This window comes from Mauremys mutica, chromosome 1 (genome assembly GCF_020497125.1).
Source record: "Mauremys mutica isolate MM-2020 ecotype Southern chromosome 1, ASM2049712v1, whole genome shotgun sequence".
Lineage (NCBI taxonomy): Eukaryota > Metazoa > Chordata > Testudines > Geoemydidae > Mauremys > Mauremys mutica.
The window spans coordinates 94,523,950-94,545,097 of NC_059072.1; the positions used below are offsets into that span (position 1 = coordinate 94,523,950).

General features: G+C 45.3%; 1 protein-coding gene across 3 annotated transcripts in view; it reads left to right on the top strand.

Annotated features, from left to right (window-relative positions):
• DMC1 (DNA meiotic recombinase 1) overlaps nt 1-21,148 on the top strand; it is a 38,759-nt gene that overhangs the window by 5,392 nt on the left and 12,219 nt on the right. For all 3 annotated transcript variants that reach the window (XM_045002472.1, XM_045002469.1, XM_045002471.1), the window contains exons 5-9: nt 49-131; nt 2,029-2,081; nt 5,296-5,337; nt 6,947-7,019; nt 8,505-8,596. In XM_045002472.1, coding sequence (XP_044858407.1) covers nt 49-131; nt 2,029-2,081; nt 5,296-5,337; nt 6,947-7,019; nt 8,505-8,596 — 343 coding nt within the window. The remainder of the gene's footprint in view (nt 1-48; nt 132-2,028; nt 2,082-5,295; nt 5,338-6,946; nt 7,020-8,504; nt 8,597-21,148) is intronic.

Genomic DNA, 21,148 nt, shown 5'->3' on the forward strand with positions numbered 1-21,148 from the left:
TCCTAAGTATCAGACCAAACTGAATAATTTCCTTTGGTGTTCCCCTAGGAACCCGGATTCTTGACTGCCTTTGAGTACAGCGAGAAAAGGAAGATGGTGTTTCATATCACCACTGGGAGCCAGGAATTTGAGTAAGTTTATCTCTACTTAACCCTGCCGGAGCCTTGCCCAAAAAGTAACCATATTCTTTTTCTCCACTGGCCACAAAACAACTATTAGAGACAAATGTTCAGTTAGGACACAGTGGGTGCACTTGCAAAAAAGCAAGTGGAAGTGAGTCATTTAACCCTGCTCAGAATAGGGTTGGGTGGTGACACTGGTAAAAAGCCTGATTCCCGCTTATGCTGCAATCTCCACTCTTGCTACCACCTGTGGAATTGTAATTTTGGTGAATTGTAGTAGGACCTAAATTTGCCTGAGTAGACTCAACCTTTTTGTATGCTAATCAAGCTCACACACGATAGTTTAATGTCAATAACATGCACCTCAAATCTAATTTTAAATAATAAAAGTACTAGCTGACTCTGTTTATTTTGCTTGAGGTTTATGCAGGAAAACCTGAAAAAAATTCCGCAAGTTCATCTGCTTTCCCAGAAGTGACACAATATATGTGCAATATGGTGGAATGGTTCAGCAGCAAAACCCCCATCTGAATAAGAAAGGACTCTTCCTCAGAATGTACGAGCAGACTGTTTGGTTCTTGCATGCACATGCACAAAGAGGCTTCCCTCCTTTGTGTATTCTGCAGAGGTGCCAGGCACAATTACAATCTGGATACTGTCTTAACTGCGTGACTGCTTCTTCAAGCACCCCCAGTTTGTTTACCATCCTACAGGGGACAAAGAGGAGGTGGGTGTCTTTACACACTGTCTCATACCAGACAGTAGAATAGCTGACTATGCAAGGCAGCACTCCTTACAGCCTTCTAAGAGGTAGTGTAACAAGTGCATTCCCCAGCCTGCCTGGGAGATTTAAGAAGCATTGTGTCTAAAACAGCATTTCTCAAATGTGTCCACCAGTGAATTTTGTTGCGGCCACGACACCCTCCAAAGCATGGGCGGAGATTAGGACGAGGGAAAAGCAGCAGCCCCTCCTGCGGTGCCTAGCTGTTGCTCCTGAATAGCTGTTTCCAAGGGCAGCAAGATGCACTGCCTTAGTGTTTGTGTCGGTGCCACGAGCAGGGATCGGCGCCCTGCACTGTGGAGCCTTCTTGTGGGTTCCAGGCAGTGCCTCTGGATATACATGGGGCCAGTGTGTGTGGTGCCAGAGGCAGCTCTTGTCAGTGGAGGTGGCTGTGGCATTCAGTCACCGGGATGCTCCCCTGAGTAGCTCCCCCACTCCTGTTCGGACAGGGCACGGGGAGCCTGGGACTCCACAGGTGACTGGTGAGTTCCTGACCCACCTTTCCTGGGGTGGGTTCTTGCTGCAGGGCCTCAGGAGGCAGGAACAGAGAGACAGGTTCGTCAGAGTGGCCATCAGCAAGAGTTGGTGGCCGCACACTGAGGCCACCAAAAAATTGGTTGTGAGAACCCCTGGTCTAAAGGAGTTATTTCTGGGCTGATGCAGCTCCACACTATTCTTAACAGTGACTTGTGCCTTAAAGATACATTCTGGATTTTTTTTTCTTGATGGGTAGTGCATGCAAAAGCAAGTAAAAATGGCTAAACATAAGCAGGAAATAAATAGAAAATATGGTAAATTAATAGATCAGGGTTTATATCAATCCCATGACCACTTGTTGGTGGAACCTTATCTTCTCAAAAATATTTTCTCTCTTCTATCTCCCAAATGGCCACTCTTGTAGATTTTCTCCTAAGCACCTGTAGAAGGGAAAGGGGAAGCTGAGACAGAATTAGGACCCTGTATACCAGGGATCATCTGGTGCCCCTGCACCCTATCACATCATGGGTTAAGTGCAGGGCCTTTTGGATGAGAAGAGATTTTCTTACAGTGGCAAAGATTTCCCTTTTGACATTACTCTCGTGACTGTGGGCATTTCAATACGCTTAACTCTTTCTCTCCCTCCAGTAAACTATTGGGTGGTGGGATTGAAAGCATGGCAATCACAGAGGCCTTTGGAGGTGAGTGAACCATATTAAATGGATTTTATTGAGTGGATTATCAATAGAGCGCTGCAGCAGATGTTTAGGTTTTAAAGCAAGTGACATTATTTCTATCAAATTCTCATCACGCTGGATCTGAAAAGATGGAGGTTCAGGCTCAACTATAATGGATGGTCCCTTTCTAGGGTTGATGTAAGCAGAAATAATCCCATCTCTGTCAGTGTTTTGCCATTGTTCTTCTTCAGTTGCTGCAGATGAGGGTTGAGCTGGGTAACACTCATATTTGGGGGCACGCTGGTTCAGTATCATATACCATTATGAATAGTGTTGCTCAGGAAACATTTCCCCATTTTGCTTCTCCATTTCTTCCCAGTAATGAAACCTTGATGTGAGATTTCCTGCTGATACATACAGGAGAATGTACATGTTTGATTCTCCACGAAGAATCAAAATGTAAAGTTCAGCCCACAATAGGCTATTGTATTTCAAGAGAGGTGTAAATATTTGCACCCAGCTTCTGTCATTCATTAGCTCTACTACAGGCAAAAGTCACAGTGTAAAGCAATATAAAGTATGCAGATCCACAGATGTGACATATGTAATTCAAACAACGAGATATAAGCAAATAATGCAGTGCCCTTCATATCTGATTTAGATAGTAAGCCAAGATCAAAAGACGTCAGCAGCAATAACTACAGTTTATCAAATACAGCACACTTCCCCTTTTAAAAGGTGTCCTTGAGGCTTGAAAGGTTTGATGAAAGATTTTCTGGACATGTTGTCTTAATGTATTATCTCCTGGTCTTCAAAGTAATACCACCAACTTGAAATTTAGATAAAAAATGAGATAAAATTTGTTTCAGGTGTTACACCCACCCTTGAGTCTCTTGACCAATTTTTATGGATTTAAAATAATATTTTTAAAATATGATTTTCTGTTCTCATCTGCTATGTAGAAGACCCACACAACTGATAGTGGAAAATAACTATCTGAATGTATAAGAGAAATAGGGGAAATAACTATAGACAAAGTGCTGTCAAATGTAGAAACTAAGCAAATTGAAAAAATATTTTTGTAAACCTTTTAGCTATTGCAAACTTAGATATTACTTGTAAAAATAGTAAGTAAAAAAAATACTTCTGTCTAAAATATTTTAATTGATTGTATCCATTTAAAACCGATGCTAATATTTCCATTTGAGTGCAACACACTTCTGCAGTCAATGGAATTCTTTGTAGGTTGATTGTAATGATTATTGCAGTGTTTATCTGTGTTTTTTTGAGAAACAGTTTCACATTCATCATTCTTGTCGCCAGTGAGATGTCTTGATGTGTACTAGGTTTGCTGGACCCTACACACTAGTGGGAATGGCAATCACACCACCATTTGGATTATTAGTATTATTGTACTAACTCTGAGCAAGGCTATTTACCATCCGCGTTGTCGGTTTTCACTGGTGCAATGCAAGTGGAACAGCAAGCACTAGTGTGGTGTAGCCATTGCACAATGCAATTAATCTCTCAGTAAAGGGTATACTGGAGCATTCTGTGACTGTACTAATATCTTTGTCAGCTCATGGCAGTGCCTTTGGCACCTGTCAAGATGGCTCCGTATGGCACAACAGCAGTTATGGTTCTACATGGACCCACAATGCCCCCACACTTCTCTTCCTTTCAGGAGTGGTCAAAAGCAAATGAGGCAGTATTTGGGTGGTTTCAGCTCATTCCAGGCACCTTTTCTGAGACCCCTGCCCTCAGAATAATAGTGAACAACCAACAAGATAATATAAAATACAAATTTATAAAACGTGTAACATGTTTTTCTCTCCCTTTTTTTTTTTTAAATTCTATGGACCTTATTCACTTATTCCAGGGAGCTGTGCCAGGGACTGTGAGATAGATGCAACAGTCCATAGACCCTGCAATACTTGCAGCGGGTGTTCTTTGTGGACAACATATATCATGGACAACCAGAACAAGATGCCTAGTGTAGACACACTGCACCATAGTGATCATATGGTGTAAATTACAATGGTGCAATTCTCAAACCACTTTGGAGAGCAAAGCAGTAGCTATAATGGGTTCTGGGATTGCTCACATGGCTTCCGATATTGGAGCCCATTTGACTGAAAATAAAGTTAAGCCTGGTCAGTGGAGTTAACCCAATACCCTCAGCAACACCTAACATTTTTCCAACAGTATCTTGGAGTTAATATTACTATGGGCTGGATATAGCCATTGCTCATTTAAGACCTTTGTAAGAAGACATTAAGCTCCTTTATGGAAGCAGGTAGCTGAAACAATAGGGGCCTCCTCTAATCAAATACAGGTACTTATCTGCCAAAAACAAAGGCATGTGTGAGGCCACTCAGGAATTTGACCTATGTGGGTGGAGGGACTTTGTTGGCTTTGTTTTAGTAGAGGTGTGTGTGTCAGAGAGAGAGAATCCATAGAAACAGATGCAGAGCTGGAGAGAAAAGCCAATGACACAAGTTATGTCAGCCCTGCCATCAGAAGTGTGAGGACAGCAAATGTAGACATACATGAGCTAGCTTTGATCTAGCTAGCTAGCTTGAATAAAAATAACAATGAAGTGCAACAGCACATTCTGTACAAGCTGGTCTGGGACCTTGACTATGTACTTCAGGGGCTAGCCTGTGCAGCTTCTTACCTCTGACTGCAATGTAGAAATACCCATAGTCAGAATAAGTACAGGGAACATGGCCCTGAGAAAAAACTGGAAAAGGGACTTGGAACTGTGAGTGAAGACACTGTCTCTTATTATTTGATTCCTACTGTGTTCAAGGATACACGACTTTGTACAATCTTTGAAAATACACAGGATTTCATCAAAGAAACACTTGACTCCTGGCCTCTACTTTGCCTCCTAATGGAAACAACCCACACAGTCCTGAACTTTGGCTACCTACTCAAGTCAAAAAATGGTAACAATACATTTAACTTCCACCTGGATGCAGTTCCCACGGACAAGTGGAAGTTAGCTCAATTTAACATTGTCAAGCATGATACCTCTCACAGTGCAGCAGTTCTAAGCCCTGCTGTTCAGAAGTACAATTTGCACTGTTCTCCATATGATTTATGAGTGGTGACTGAAGGACAGAAAGCAATACAGGTGATTGAGGTTTTATGAATGAGAGTGTATTCTTATTGAAACAACTCATGTATTTGACAAACTGCAAAAACTTTTCCTCTTGTTTTTTCTCTTTAATAGAATTCCGAACAGGCAAAACCCAGCTTGCCCACACCCTTTGTGGTAGGTACACTGTCTTAATATTATCAGTTATATCCCTTTGTAATCTCATTCATCAAGGAGTTCTATCACAATGTCAGTCTTTGCTCTCTAAAAGAAACACTCTACCAAGCTAGCAAACAGCATTTAGGAGCTAAGACCTGCCTGCATGTAGCTTGGGTACACATACTAAAGATGAGCTCCTTTCTTAGATACATGAGAAGGAAATACTTTGTCTTAGAGAAGTGGAAATATGCCATATTCTGTTACCTCTAGAAATGTTGTGAAGTAAAGACTTCAGTGAGTATTATTTCTGTTAATTCCGATGTATATGAATTGTAAGTTTCTTTGTTTACATCTGTTCCTTTGCCATTTTCCTCCTCTATGCATCCCTCCACTGGATCCCCCTTTTCCACTGCATCAAGAACAAGAGCATAAGGCTCTTCATGGCTTATCGCTGCCCTACCTCTCATCTTTATACTCTGTAGAAATGTAGACTCCCACCTTCACTCTGCCAACAGTGCCACCCACGATTACTCATTTGTCCAACTTTTGGATAAGCACCATCATGCATTCTCTCATGCCTGCCCTTATGCTTTGAAAGAGCTCTCGGTAATAATTGGTGAGACCATTACATTATCCTCCTTTTAATCTCTCCTTAAAACCCACCTTTGCCATGATGCCTACAAAATGGTTAGGCAGCTGATGTGCTGCAACTGCTGAGACTGCTGCTTATTATATTGTTTTAACTGTTTTGCTGTTAACTTGTGCTCTCCTGAGTCTGTCTTTCATATCCACCTCTTGTCTCTTATCTTAAATTTACATTGTAAAATCTTGGTCAAGGACAATGCAAAACATAACAGGACTATTGATGCTACCACAATACAGATACATAATAATAAATAATGTAGTTCTTAATAATATTGGAATTTAGTTACTAAAAATTATGAAGAACCAACAATTTCTCAGTCTGATCTCCCTTTATGACAGATATTGAGGCTCTTCCTTGAAAAATGGGGGTGTTTTCATGTAGTCCAAGAATGTCCAAATTACAGCCTGAGGGCCACATTTGGCAGCAGAGTAATAATTCTTTGCATGTAGGATGAGGACAAAACTGATCATCTGAATTTGTTCATTGCTGGTAAATAACAGTCGGCATCTATTCATCTACCAAGAAAGATACATATCCAAATAAAGTGTGGTAAAAGTGTAGTAGTTAAGAGATGGAAAGGCCCTATTAGATCATTACCATTGATCTTAGCGAGAAGGCCAAGAAGATGTTTTTCTGCATTAATTAGTACTAGTTATTTTAATTAAATATTTATTTTTAATAAAAATTATGCAAATTTAGATGCAAAGTAAGTGTTGGTGCTCAGTAACATAAAATTTGATTAAGTTTGACCTGACATCCCACAGAGAAAAGTTACTCTGGTTCCTTCTTAAGATAGCTGTGGAGGCAAGTCTGCCTTGCTATAAAGGCAACTCTGGTTATTAGTACTGGATCATTTGTGTGTTGTGTACAAACTGGTGGATCTGTCATTTGTTAAAAGTAGTAGCAGAGAGAGAGTTGGAGGGGTGGAAGAGGCTTTTTCTCCTCTGTTCATTTTGATCCTCTCTTTATGATGCATTCTAGTGACAGCTCAGCTTCCAGGAGCAGATCGCTACACAGGAGGAAAAATTATCTTCATTGATACTGAAAACACTTTGTATCTTTTTTACTTAAGCAAGTTTCAGGTATGATAGAAAGGGATGTTGATGCATCTTGTAATGAGTACAACATCCTCATAATCTTCTGATGGAGTGAATTTTGTTGCAGAAAGCAGATTAGATGCTCTAAATGGCTCCATACATGGATAAAAGTAAGGAGCTGTCTATCAAATCTGGCCCATGGCATCATGAAGAAAAACAAAGTCAGTGTTGTCCACAACAATTTATTCTTATTATAGTATAAATTACTAAAGCAAGAAGTCAAAATGATTTAGGTATTGGAGTTTGGACATGATGCTGTTTATCTCTAGGTCATTTGTTATAATCCAACCCAAATAGAGGATGGGGTGGGGTTAAGATACAGATCTTGTTTTATGTTTCTATTTCTGTAGTTCTAATGTGCTCATCTTTTTAATATCTTGATGATAGAAGCTTTTCATATCCAGTTTACTGCTTCAAAAGTGATTCCACTGTTTGTTACTATCTCACAGCTTTTTGATGGACTAGGTAAAATGAGATTGCTTTCTTTCTAGTTAGGCCTTGGCTACACTTGCAAGTTAGAGTGCATTAAATCAGCCCTGGGCACCCTAACTCCTGAGGTGTCCACGCTGGCAAGGCACATAGAGCGCCTGGACTTTGCAGCTGGAGTGCTCCTGGTAATCCACCTCCACGAGAAGCATAAAGCTTGCTACACCCGGGTGTCAGTGTGGATGATGTATTGCATTACTGCGCTGTGATTGGCCCCCGGAAACGTCCCATAATCCCTTGAAGTCAAGTGGCCACTCTTCTCATTGTTTTGAACTCTGCTGTGGGCATACGGATATCCCCTTTCAAAGCTCCGTTTCTGACAGCCGGCATGCTTATCTGCTCTGGGACAAAGCAAACCATTACTATGGAATGCTCCTGCTGCAGAGGCAGGTGTTTGTGCATGTGTGTGTGAGAGAGAGAGATGGGGCTGAGGGCTGATGTTGGGGTTTTCCCCTTCCCTCTGCCGCTGTCTGAACTTATAAGACAGCATGCTGACACACTCTCTGCCCCCCAAAACACAGTGTCTCCCCCCACATACAACAGACTCCCTATCACACTCCACTCCCTCCTCCCCTCACCTGATTTGAAAAGCACACTGGTATAGGTACCACAATGCACTGCTCTCTGTGGCATTGCAAGAGCTGCTAATGTGGTCATGCCACTGTGCTTGAAGCTGACAGTGTGAACACACTGCAGCATTTTCCCTGCTGCGGTCTCCAAGGGCTGGTTTAACTCCCGGCGCTCTACATCTGCTAGTGTGGCCATTCCCTTAGTTTGTATCACCAAAACAAAACAAAACACATCACCATAAGCACTAATTGATCCTCTTGTTGGCAATATCAACCGAAAGGCCAAGGCCTTGTCTGGAAGCTCTGGATTTGGACTTAAGTTTTATGGATTTTCATAATTTGCATGATGTGTATATAAAGAGATTCCTTAAATCTTACACATTCCAGCCGTCCAGATCGTCTTCGTGATATCGCTGATCGCTTCAACGTAGACCATGATGCAGTGCTTGACAATGTGCTGTATGCACGTGCATATACCAGTAAGATCATCATTGGAATGGGTACAACACCCTTCCCCCCCACCCAAAAAAACCCAAAAAACACTACAAGTTATTGGCTAAGACCTTCCCCTGGGGATCACTAACATTTTTCTGGGCATGGGGAGTCACAAGCCTGCTTCAATTTTCTGTTATGGTCCTCTACTGCCGCATATTTGCTCACGATAAGTGGTCCTCCTTAGTTGCATTCTGTAAACTATTTAGCAAATTCCAGAAATACTAAGGGCTTGTTTACACAAGGGTTTAAACCAGACTAAGTCAAGTTAATCCAGTTTCAAAATGCTTGCATACACACAGTGCAATTCATTATAGCATATTAACTCTGCGTTTATCTCACTCTGGAGTCCTCTTTCAAAGTGAACTAAATTTGATGCAGTTGAGTTAGTTCAATCTATTGTTCATCTGCACGCAATGCTGCTGCATACTACTTTGGCAGTCCTCCAGCTACTATCTCACACTGCATTGTGGGTAACTATTACTGACCTGTCTGTTTACCTGTGCAGCTGTGATGCTTCCTGGGGATACCCAGGGTTGTGAGGAATCTCACTACCACCTGCCCTTAGCAATAGGAAACCTTGTCTGTGTCTGCAGGGAGTCAGCTCCCCAACTCCACCGACCAGGGGCAACACAAGTACTCCCCTCTAGGCCTTGCAGACCCTGCTGTCTCTCTACTGGTTAACAATAGGAAAACTCCAACCCTCAACTGTTCCGAGTGTCTCTCTGGAGTGTCCAGTCCCTGGACCACTGGACACTTGCAGTATTCACAGATCACCTGCTTCCTAAAAATCAGTAAATTCCAGCTTACCAATTCCACCTCATTTCACTTCTCTGCTTAACAAACAGCAGTAAGATATGTTTATAGGAAAAACAGTATGGCTGTTCTTATTTTCTTAATTTATTTAATAAAGCATAGAGATTCAAGTAATACCATGTAGAAGTTCTGGAAGCAAATGGGTACATATAAAATGAAACCTTAATATGCATTCTAGAACCTAGATTTAATTAACTAGATCAGGGGTAGGCAACCTATGGCACGGGTGCCAAAGGCGGCATGCGAGCTGATTTTCAGTGGCACTCACACTGCCCGGGTCCTGGCCACCAGTCCGGGGGGCTCTGCATTTTAATTTAATTTTAAATGAAGCTTCTTAAACATTTTAAAAACCTTATTTACTTTATAGACAACAATAGTTCAGTTATATATTATAGACTTATAGAAAGAGACCTTCTAAAAACGTTAAAACGTATTATTGGCACGCGAAACCGTAAATCAGAGTGAATAAATGAAGACTCGGCACACCACTTCTGAAAGGTTGCTGACCCCTGAACTAGATACTCTGATGTCTTAAGCATAATGCTCACCCAAAGTCCTTGCAGCGTTTTACACCCAGGCTTGGCTGTGAGCTTCCTTTCATGAGACAGACATGTTTGTCTCCTAGTTGGCCCATTGTGTTCCTTTGCCTCCTAAGATATACAAGTTCCATCCTTTGTCTTCAAGTACAGGACACTCCTTGCTGTTTTGGTTTTTCCCCTGTAGATTTTGTCTCTTGTAGATTTCACACCCTTTCCATTGGCCCCTGTCTCAGTATGCAAATAGACCTCAATTGTGATGCAGACAATACACAGTACACATATGACCAGACTGTGAGATAAGCATCTGTTACTTCCTGCCTCAAAGAAGTACATCTGAGCATGTCACATCTTGGTGACTGGCCTTAACTGTAGTACCTTAAGAATGTAACTTTCCATATAGATACATAATTTCTTAAATATTATCCATACATACAATTTGCTGTAATGATGATGACCAGTGATTATGGTGGCTCTTGGTATTGACTTCACATGCTACCCTTTGGTGTAGTATTATGCATATATCTGACAGCGGGGATACCTGCAAAACCCCATGCACCCCCTGTGCCCTCTGCCAGTTGACACCAAGAGGTTCCTGAGTCACAGAGCCCTCCACTGTTCTGCTGTTGAGTTGATCAGACATCCACATCCCCATATAAAAATTGGCTTGGGGCCAGAATTTGCCCATTTACTCCTGGATTTGAGTATATCAACCATGTTGTGATATTACTCCAGAAGCCTTATAGTATGTCTTGAGGAGCCTCTTGGAACGCTGCAGAGACCTATCTCATCTCCCCCTGGGGGAAACATCGATGCAGGAAGCTCTTGTGGCTAGTCTCCAGAATAAAAATCTTTCTGTAGACATGGCTAAGTAGATGTCCATGAGAGGCCACAGCTAATAGTGCAGAACAAAGAGCAAACAGCTCAGGAGAATGTACATTAAAACCAAGGATGCTAGGAAAAGGTCCAGCAATGGAAAGGTGTCCTGTCCTTTTTATGAGGAGTTGGACAGGATTTTGATCAATTACACCACTGCAGAAACCAAGAAGTTTGCTGCTCCACATACCTCTAGGACAAGCACCAAGTCATTGGAGGATGAACACGAGGAGGCCAGTGAAGAACTGTCTCCAGAAAGCCAGGATCTTTTTGGGACTCAAGACCCTGACGATGGCTGGGTAAAGAGCAAGACTTATTCCTGCCATACAGGAATGAGCCCAATTTCCAGCCAGAAACCCAAAATGGTACTGAGGAGGTAGATCCTATCAAGGAAACATAAGCATGTAAGTATTCATATCTAAAATGTATTATTATTTTGTTATGCTATAGTGCTGTGCTAGCTTCTGTTCCAGGTGCCCCATGGCTGCAGTCATTTTTGACAGATGTTTATCCAGCCCCCTGCCTCCCTAGGCCCAAGCTGCCTGTTCCCTCCAATCTCCCCCATACAATTCTTCAAAATGGCAGCTGCTCCAGCTGGGCATTCAGCCTCTGTGTCATGCTAAAGTCCCAACCATCAACCAATTTGAAGTCCATGCCATGGAGGACACAAGACTATTAACTTATTTTCACTTCCCTGCATCTATCCTTCCTTGCGAAATCCCTCCCGCCCCCTAGTTCCATTCACCAGCTCAACATGTCTGCTGGCAGTATGGTGCAACCTCAGCCTGTACCCAAACTGCCTACTGCAGCGGATGCAAATAATGAAAACATTTAATTATGTGAAATTCAACAGTTTATTGAGAGTCTGGTTGCAGAAAAAGAAGTTTGGTTAGTATTCTCACTTTACATGAGGTAGATGTGGACATTGCATGGCAAGACTACAGCTCCCTCTCAGTTATAAATGTCCTGTAGCACACATTTTTATAGGGAAAGAGCTTGCCTTAGGGACAGCAAAATTCGTAGTGGCTTTTCACAGGCTTACATAGAGAAAGACTGGCAATAATTAATGCTTCACACAATCATTGCAGAACTCTATCTGTTTTTCTCTGCACTTTCACCGTGTCTGCAGGAGAGAGAAAACAGAATCTTAGGGTACGTCTACACTACGGGACTATTCCAAATTTGCATAAACTGGTTTTGTAAAACAGATTTTATAAAATCGAGTGCGGGCGGCCACACTAAACACATTAAATCGGTAGTGTGCGTCCATGGTCCGAGGCTAGCGTCGATTTCTGGAGCGTTGCGCTGTGGGTAGCTATCCCGTAGCTATCCCATAGTTCCCGCAGCCTCCCCCGCCCCTTGGCATTTCCGGGTTGAGATCCCAGTGCCTGATGGGGCAAAAATCATTGTCGCGTGTGGTTCTGGGTACAGCCTCACCCCTCCCTCCCTGAGCAGCAGACAACCGTTTCGCGCCTTTTTTTGCTTGGTGAACTGTGCAGACGCCATAACACAGCAAGCATGGACCCTGCTCAGCTCAATACCGCAATCATGGATGTTTTAAACACCTCGCGCACTCTCGTGCAGTATATGCTGAACCAGGACCTTCAATCCGAGGCGAGGAGGAGGCGGATACGGCAGCGCGGCAATGACAGTGATGAGGACATGGACACAGAATTCTCTCAAACCGCGGGCCCCTGCGCTTTGGAGATCCTGATGGTAATGGGGCAGATTCTATCCATTGAACGCCGATTTTGGGCCCGGGAAACAAGCACTGACTGGTGGGACCGCATTGTGTTGCAGGTGTGGGACGATTCCCAGTGGCTGCGAAACTTTCGCATGCGTAAGGGCACTTTCATGGAACTTTGTGACTTGCTTGCCCCTGCCCTGAAACGCCATAATACCAAGATGAGAGCAGCCCTCACAGTAGAGAAGCGAGTGGCAATAGCCCTGTGGAAGCTTGCAACGCCAGACAGCTACCGGTCAGTCGGGAATCAATTTGGAGTTGGAAAATCTACTGTGGGGGCTGCTGTGATGCAAGTAGCCAAAGCAATCACTAAGCTGCTGCTACGAAAGATTGTGACTCTGGGAAATGTGCAGGCCATAGTGGATGGCTTTGCTGCACTGGGATTCCCTAACTGTGGGGGGGCGATAGATGGAACCCATATCCCTATCTTGGCACCGCAGCGCCAGGGCACCCAGTACGTAAACCGCAAGGGGTACTTTTCAATGGTGCTGCAAGCACTGGTAGATCACAAGGGACGTTTCACAAACATCCACGTGGGATGGCCAGGGAGGGTTCATGACGCTCGCGTCTTCAGAAGCACTACTCTGTTTAAACGGCTGCAGCAAGGGGATTACTTCCCAGACCAGAAAATAACAGTTGGGGATGTTGAAATGCCTGTCGTTATCCTGGGGGACCCAGCCTACCCCTTGATGCCATGGCTCATGAAGCCATACACAGGCAGCCTGGACAGTGGTCAGGATCTGTTCAATTACAGGCTGAGCAAGTGCAGAATGGTGGTGGAATGTGCATTTGGCCGTTTAAAGGCGCGCTGGCGGACATTACTGACTCGCTCAGACCTCAGCCAAACCAATGTCCCCTATGTTATTACTGCTTGCTGTATTCTCCACAACCTCTGTGAGAGTAAGGGGGAGACCTTTATGGCGGGGTGGGAGGCTGAGGCAAATCACCTGGCCGCTGATTACGCGCAGCCAGACACCAGGGAGATTAGAAGAGCACACCAGGAAGCGGTGCGCATCAGAGAAGCTTTGAAAAGGAGCTTCATCAATGGCCAGGGTACAGTGTGACTGCTGTGTTTGTTGATGAACACCCACCCCGCCTTGACTGACTCATTCCCTGTTAGCAACTCACCCTCCCCCTTCGAGTACAGCTTACTTATGCAAATAAAGTCACTCTCATTTAAAAAGCATGAATTCTTTATTGATTCATTATAAAAAGAGGGAGAGAAGTAAGGGTGTGGTTTGGGAGGAGGATAGGAGGGATGGAGAAGGCCATTAAAAAAAATTCACAGTAACGACATCCTTCTGGTTGGGCTGTCCACGGGGGTGGAGTGGGCGGGTGCACGGAGCCTCCCCCCACGCGTTCTTACACGTCTGGGTGAGGAGGATATGGAACATGGTGAGGGTTGAGGGTGGTTATACAGGGGCTGCAGCGGCACTCTGTGATCCTGCTGCCGTTCCTGAAGCTCCACAAGACGCCGGAGCATGTCAGTTTGATCACGCAGCAGCCCCAGAGTTGCATCCCGCCACTGCTGATCTTCCTGCCGCCACCGCTGATTTTCCTGCCGGTCTTCCTGCCGCCACCTCTCATCTCGGTTGTCCCTCCTGTCCTCACGTTCACTGGCCTCTTTCCTGTAATTTGAAACCACGTCCTTCCACTCATTCAGATGAGCTCTTTCATTGCGTGTAACTTCCATAATATCCGAGAACATCTCATCTCGCGTCTTCTTTTTCCTCCGCCTTATCTGTGCTAGCCTTTGGGATGGAGGAGGGATGGTTGAAAAATTTGCAGCTGCATGAGGGAGATAAATATTTAGAAAGATACATTTTACAGAACAATGGTTATACTATTTCACAGTGAACAGCAGTATTCACCACCTAGCACATGTGATTTCCCTACAAGGTCGCATTTTTTCATCTTAATAGTGAGTGCCTGCAGCTCTGGAGTTACAGATCTCACAGACAGGTCCAGGCATCAGAATTCAGCTTGCATGCGGCCATGGTAAGCCACTGTCTTTCGGCTTCTGTAGTGATTTAACCCTTCCCCCCCAACAACGCATGGCTAATACCACACTAGCTCCCTGCTAATCAACAACCTTCCCCCCCCCCACCCACTGCGTGTCTGGTGCCTTGGGGAAGATCGCCGGTGACCAAACACAGAAAAGATCATCGGCATTTCACTCCTCCCCTCCCCCCGCTTCGCTACGTGCAGGAAAGTTTTTTTTTTAAGCTGATGCAGTCCACGAACCCAGTAGAAAAATGGCCACCCCCCCTTACTTAAATTCCTGATTTTTAACCAGGTTATCCTGAACGATATCACTTTGCTGAGGATAACAGAACAAGATAAAGAACGGATGCTTCTTGAATGCCAGCAGTCACCGGGACCATACGCTGCTATGCTTTGCCACGCAATGATACCTGATTACTTGCTACATGCATGGCGTGGTAAAGTGTCCTACCATGGTGGGCGGAACAAGGCTGCCTTGCCCAGAAACCTTCTGCAAAGGCTTCTGGAGTACCTACAGGAGCGCTTCATCGAGATGTCCCTGGAGGATTTCCTCTCAATCCCTGGACATGTTAACAAACTTTTCTAAGTAACTATACTGTCTGCGAATGCATCCCAAGACCTCAGGGCAAATCAATCATTAAAAAAGGCTTGCTTAAAAAAAATGTTTGATATTTGCAAAGGTACACTCACCAGAGGTCCCTTCCATGGCGTCATTGTCTGGGATAGTGGCTTGTGAGGGCTGGGAGGACGGTAATTCCGTCAGGGTGATAAAAAGCTCCTGGCTGCTGGGGCTCACGGAGTGCTGTGTGCTCTCTGCTAGGTCTTCCTCCTCTTCTTCATCTTCCTCTTCCCCGTCTGCATAATCCTCAGCCATGGCAGAGATTACAACCCCCACCTCGGAATCCACAATCAGGGGTGGGGTACTTGTGGCGCAGCCCCCTAAAATTGCATGCAGCTCAGCATAGAAGCGGCATGTTTTTCGACCTGCCCCTGACCCGTTTGCTTCTTTGGTTTTCTGGTAGCCTTGTCTGAGCTCCTTAACTTTCACTCTGCACTGCACTGAGTCCCTGCTGTGGCCTCTATCCATCATAGCCTTAGAAATTCTTTCAAATACTTTTTCATTTCATCTTTTGGAACGCAGTTCTGTTAGTACTGAATCCTCTCCCCAGATAGCGATCAGATCCAGTACCTCCCGTGTAGTCCATGCTGGGGCTCTTTTACGATTCTCAGGAGACTGCATTGTTAACGCTGATGAGCTGTGCGTGGTCACCTGTGCTGATGAGATCTCCACGCTGGGGAAGCAGGAAATGAATTTCAAAAGTTCGCAGGGCTTTTCCTGTCTACCTGGCCAGTGCATCCGAGTTCAGAATGATGTCCAGAGCGGTCACTGGTGCACTGTGGGATAGCTCCCGGAGGCCAATGCCGTCGATCAGCGTCCACACTAACCCTAATCCGATATGTTAATACCGATACTAGCGTTACTCCTCTCGTTAGGGAGGAGTACAGAAACCGGTTTAAAGAGCCATTAAAATCGATATAAGGTGCCTCCTAGTGTGGACGGTTGTGGCGTTAAATCGGTTTTACGCTCCTAAAACCGATTTAAACGCCTAGTGTAGACCAGGCCTAAGAGTATGTCTACACTACGAAATTAGGTTGAATTTATAGAAGTTGATTTTTTAGAAATCGATTTTATACAGTTGATTGTGTGTCCCCCCACTTAAGACCATTAACTCGGCGGAGTGCACCCACAGTACCAAGGCTAGCGTCGACTTCCGGAGCATTGCACTGTGGGTAGCTATCCCACAGTTCCCGCAGTCTCCGCCGCCCATTGGAATTCTGGGTTGAGATCCCAATGCCTGATGGGTCAAAAACATTATTGTGGGTGGTTCTGGGTACATGTCAGGCTCCTTCCCCACCCCCCCCGTGAAAGCAACAGCAGACAACCATTTTGAGCCTTTTTTCCTGGGTTACCTGTGCAGACGCCATACCACGGCAAGCATGGAGCCTGCTCAGCTCACCGTCACCATACGTCTCCTGGGTGCTGGCAGATGTGGTACTGCATTGCTACACAGCAGCAGCTCATTGCCTTTTGGCAGCAGACGGTGCATTACGATTGGTAGCCATCATGGTCGTCTCCTGGGTGCTCTTTTAGCCAACCTCAGTGAGGTCTGTCGGGGCGCCTGGACATAAATGGGAGTGACTCCAGGTCATTCTTTTTTTTAAGTTTCGTCTCATGGAGATTCAGTCCTTCCTGCAGTCGTACTGCACCATCTTCTGGCGAGCAGCCAGGAGATGACGATGGCTAGCAGTCGTACTGCACCGTCTGCTGCCAGCCTAAGATGTAAAAGAGAGATGGAGTGGATCAAAACAAGAAAGAGACCAGATTTGTTTTGTATTCATTTGTATTCATTTGCTCCCCCCTTCCTCCCTCCCTCCGTGAAAAGTGGCGGGAGGGATAGCTCAGTGGTTTGAGCATTAGCCTGCTAAAGGATTGATTTAAGTTCAATCCTTGAGGGGGCCATTCTGTGTGACAGTTGTATGTGTTTCTCCTTGATGCAAACCCACCCCCTTTAATTCCTTGTAAGACAGCCCTGTAAGCCATGTCATCAGTCGCCCCTCCCTCCGTCAGAGCAACGACAGACAATCGTTTTGTGCCTTTTTTTCAGCACAGATGCCATAGCACGGCAAGCATGGAGCCAGCTCAGATCACCACGGCAATTATGAGCACTGTAAACACCACGCGCATTATCCTACAGTATGTGCAGAACCAGAACCTGCAAAAACAAAACCAGGTGAGGAGGCGACAGCAGCGCGGTGACAAGAGTGATGAGGACATGGACACAGACTTCTCTCAAAGTATGGGGCCCGGCAATGTGGACACCATGGTGTTAGTGAGGCAGGTTTATGCCATGGAATGCCGATTCTGGGCCTGGGAAACAAGCACAGACTGGTGGGACCGCATTTCTGGGACAATTCCCAGTGGCTGCAAAACTTTCACATGCGTAAGGGCACTTTCATGGAACTTTGTGACTTGCTTTCCCCTGCCCTGAAGTGCAAGAATACCAAGATGAGAGCAGCCCTCACAGTTGAGAAGCGAGTGGCGATAGCCCTGTGGAAGCTTGTATCGCCAGACAGCTACCGGTCAGTCAGGCATCAGTTTGGAGTGGGCAAATCTACTGTGGGGGCTGCTGTGATCCAAGTAGCCAATGCAATCAAAGAACTGCTGATATCAAGGGTAGTGATTCTGGGAAATGTGCAGGTCATAGTGGATGGCTTTGCTGCAATGGGATTCCCTAACTGTGGTGGGGCGATAGACGGAACCCATATCCCTATCTTGGCACCGGAGCACCAAGCCAGCAAGTACATAAACCGCAAGGGGTACTTTTCCATGGTGCTGCAAGCACTGGTGGATCACAAGGGACGTTTCACCAACATCAAGGTGGGATGGCCGGGAAAGGTACATGATGCTCGCATCTTCAGGAACTTTGGTCTGTTTCAAAAGCTGCAGCAAGGGACTTTCTTCCCAGACCAGAAAATAACTGTTGGCGATGTTTAAATGCCTGTAGTTATCCTCGGGGACCCAACCTACCCCTTAATGCCATGGCTCATGAAGCCGTACACAGGCAGCATGGACAGTAGTCAGGAGCTGTTCAACTGTAGGCTTAGCAAGTGCAGAATGGTGGTAGAATGTGCATTTGGATGCTTAAAAGCGCACTGGTGCAGTTTACTGACTCTAGTAGACCTCAGCGAAACCAATATTCCCATTGTTATTACTGCTTGATGTGCGCTCCACAATATCTGTGAGAGTAAGGCCTGGTCCACACTAAAAAGGGGGTTCGAATTAGGGTACGCAAATTCAGCTACGTGAATAGCGTAGCTGAATTCGAAGTACCCTAATTCGAACTACTCACCCGTCCAGACGCGGCGGGGTCGAACTCCGCGGCTCCAAGGTCGACTCCGCCACCGCCGTTTGCAGTGGTGGAGTACCGGAGTCGACCGCGGCGCTTCCGGAGTTCGAATTATCGCGTCTAGATCAGATGCGATAGTTCGAACTCCGAGAAGTCACACTCACCGCGTCGACCCGGACGGTAAGTGTGAACTAGCCCTAAGGGGGAGATGTTTATGGCGGGGAGGGAGGTTGAGGCAAATCGCCTGGCCGCTGATTATGCGCAGCCAGACACCAGGGCGGTTAGCAGAGTACAAGAGGGTGCGGTGCGCATCAGAGAAGCTTTGAAAACCAGTTTCATGACTGGCTAGGCTACGGTGTGAAAGTTCTTGCATCCGAAGAAGTGGGTATTCACCCACGAAAGCTCATGCTGCAAAACGTCTGTTAGTCTATAAGGTGCCACAGGATTCTTTGCTGCTTCTACAGAACCAGACTAACACGGCTACCCCTCTGATACATAAAGTTCTGTTTGTTTCTCCTTGATGAACCTCCCTCCCCAGTTGGTTCACTCTACTTCCCTGTAAGCTAACCACCCTCCCCTCCCCCTTTCGATCACTGCTTGCGGAGGCAATAAAGTAATTGTTGCTTCATATTCATGCATTCTTTATTAATTCATCACACAAATAGGAGGATAACTGCCAAGGTAGCCCGGGGTGGGGGCGGGGGAGGGAAAGACAAGGCCACACTGCACTTTAAAACTTATTTAATGTCAGCTTTCTGTTGCTTGGGCAGTCCTCTGGGGTAAACATAAGAACATAAACATAAGAACGGCCGTACTGGGTCAGACCAAAGGTCCATCTAGCCTAGTATCCTGTCTACCGCCAGTGGCCAATGGCAGGTGCCCCAGAGGGAGTGAACCTAACAGGTAATGATCAAGTGATCTCTCTCCTGCCATCTGTCTCCACCCTCTGACAAACAGAGTCTAGGGACACCATTACTTACCCATCATGGCTAATAGCCATTAATGGACTTAACCTCCATGAATGTATCCAGTTCTCTTTTAAACGCTGTTATAGTCCTAGCCTTCACAACCTCCTCAGGTAAGGAGTTCCACAAGTTGACTGTGTGCTGTGTGAAGAAGAATTTCCTTTTATTTGTTTTAAACCTGCTGCCTATTAATTTCATTTGGTGACCCCTAGTTCTTGTATTATGGGAGTAAGTAAATAACTTTTCCTTATCTACTTTCTCCACATTACTCATAATTTTATATACCTCTATCATATCCCCCCTTAGTCTCCTCTTTTCTAAGCTGAAAAGTCCTAGTCTCTTTAACCTCTCCTCATATGGGACCCTCTCCAAACCCCTAATCATTTTAGTTGCCCTTCTCTGAACCTTTTCTAGTGCCAGTATATCTTTTTTGAGATGAGGCAACCACATCTGTATGCAGTATTCAAGATGTGGGCGTACCATCAATTTATATAAGGGCAATAATATGTTCTCTGTCTTATTCTCTGTCCCCTTTTTAATGATTCCTAACATCCTGTTTGCTTTTTTGACCGCCTCTGCACGCTGCGCGGACATCCTCAGAGAACTATCCACGATGACTCCAAGATCTTTTTCCTGATTTGTTGTAGCTAAATTATCCCCCATCATATTGTATGTATAGTTGGGGTTATTTTTTCCAATGTGTATTACTTTACATTTATCCAATGTGGAGTGGTTGGGTACCCGGAGGCCCCCCCACTGCATTCTTGGGCATCTGGGTGAGGAGGCTATGGAACATGGGGAGGAGCGCGGTTGGTTACACAGGGACTGTAGCGGCGGTCTGTGCCCATGCTGCCTTTCCTGAACCTCAGCCATACACCAGAGCATATCAGTTTGTTCCTCCAGTAGCCTCACCATTGCCTCTTGCCTTCTGTCAGCAAGCTGACTCCATCTATCATCTTTAGCCCGCCACTTATTATCTTCAGCCTGCCACCTGTCGTTGCATTCATATTGTGCTTTCCTGGACTCTGACATTGTCTGCCTCCACACATTCTGCTGTGCTCTTTCAGTGTGGGAGGACTGCATGAGCTCAGAGAACATTTCATCGTGAGTGTATTTTTTTCGCCTTCTAATCTTCGCTACCCTCTGGGAAGGAGAAGATAGTGTGAGCGTTGAAACATTTGCAGCTGGTAGAGGGAAAAAAAGGGAGAGTGGTAGTTAAAAAGACACATTTTAGAGAACAATGGGTAGACACTTTCACGGTAAAGCTTGCTGTTAACATTACATAGCACATGTGCTTTCAGTACAAGGTCGCATTCTGCCTCTTATTGAGGGTATGCTGGTTTGATGTGAGAGATCACTCATGCAGGGCCGGGCAACAGAATTCGGCTTGCAGGCAGCCATGGTAAGACAGTCTTTTGGCTTCTTTAACCTTCATAACATGTGGGAATGGTTTCAGACAGCAGCGCCCCCATTTCCCATACCAAGAAGCTGTTGGGCTGGCCATTTAAAATTGGTTGGCAATTTAAAAGGAGGGGCTGCGGTTTTCGGGTTAACGTGCAGCACAAACCCAGCTAACCCCCCACCCCCACAATTCTCTGGGATGATTGCTTCACCCCTCCACCCACCGCGTGGCTAACAGTGGGGAACATTTTTGTTCAGCCACAGGTAAACAGCCCAGCAGGAATGGGCA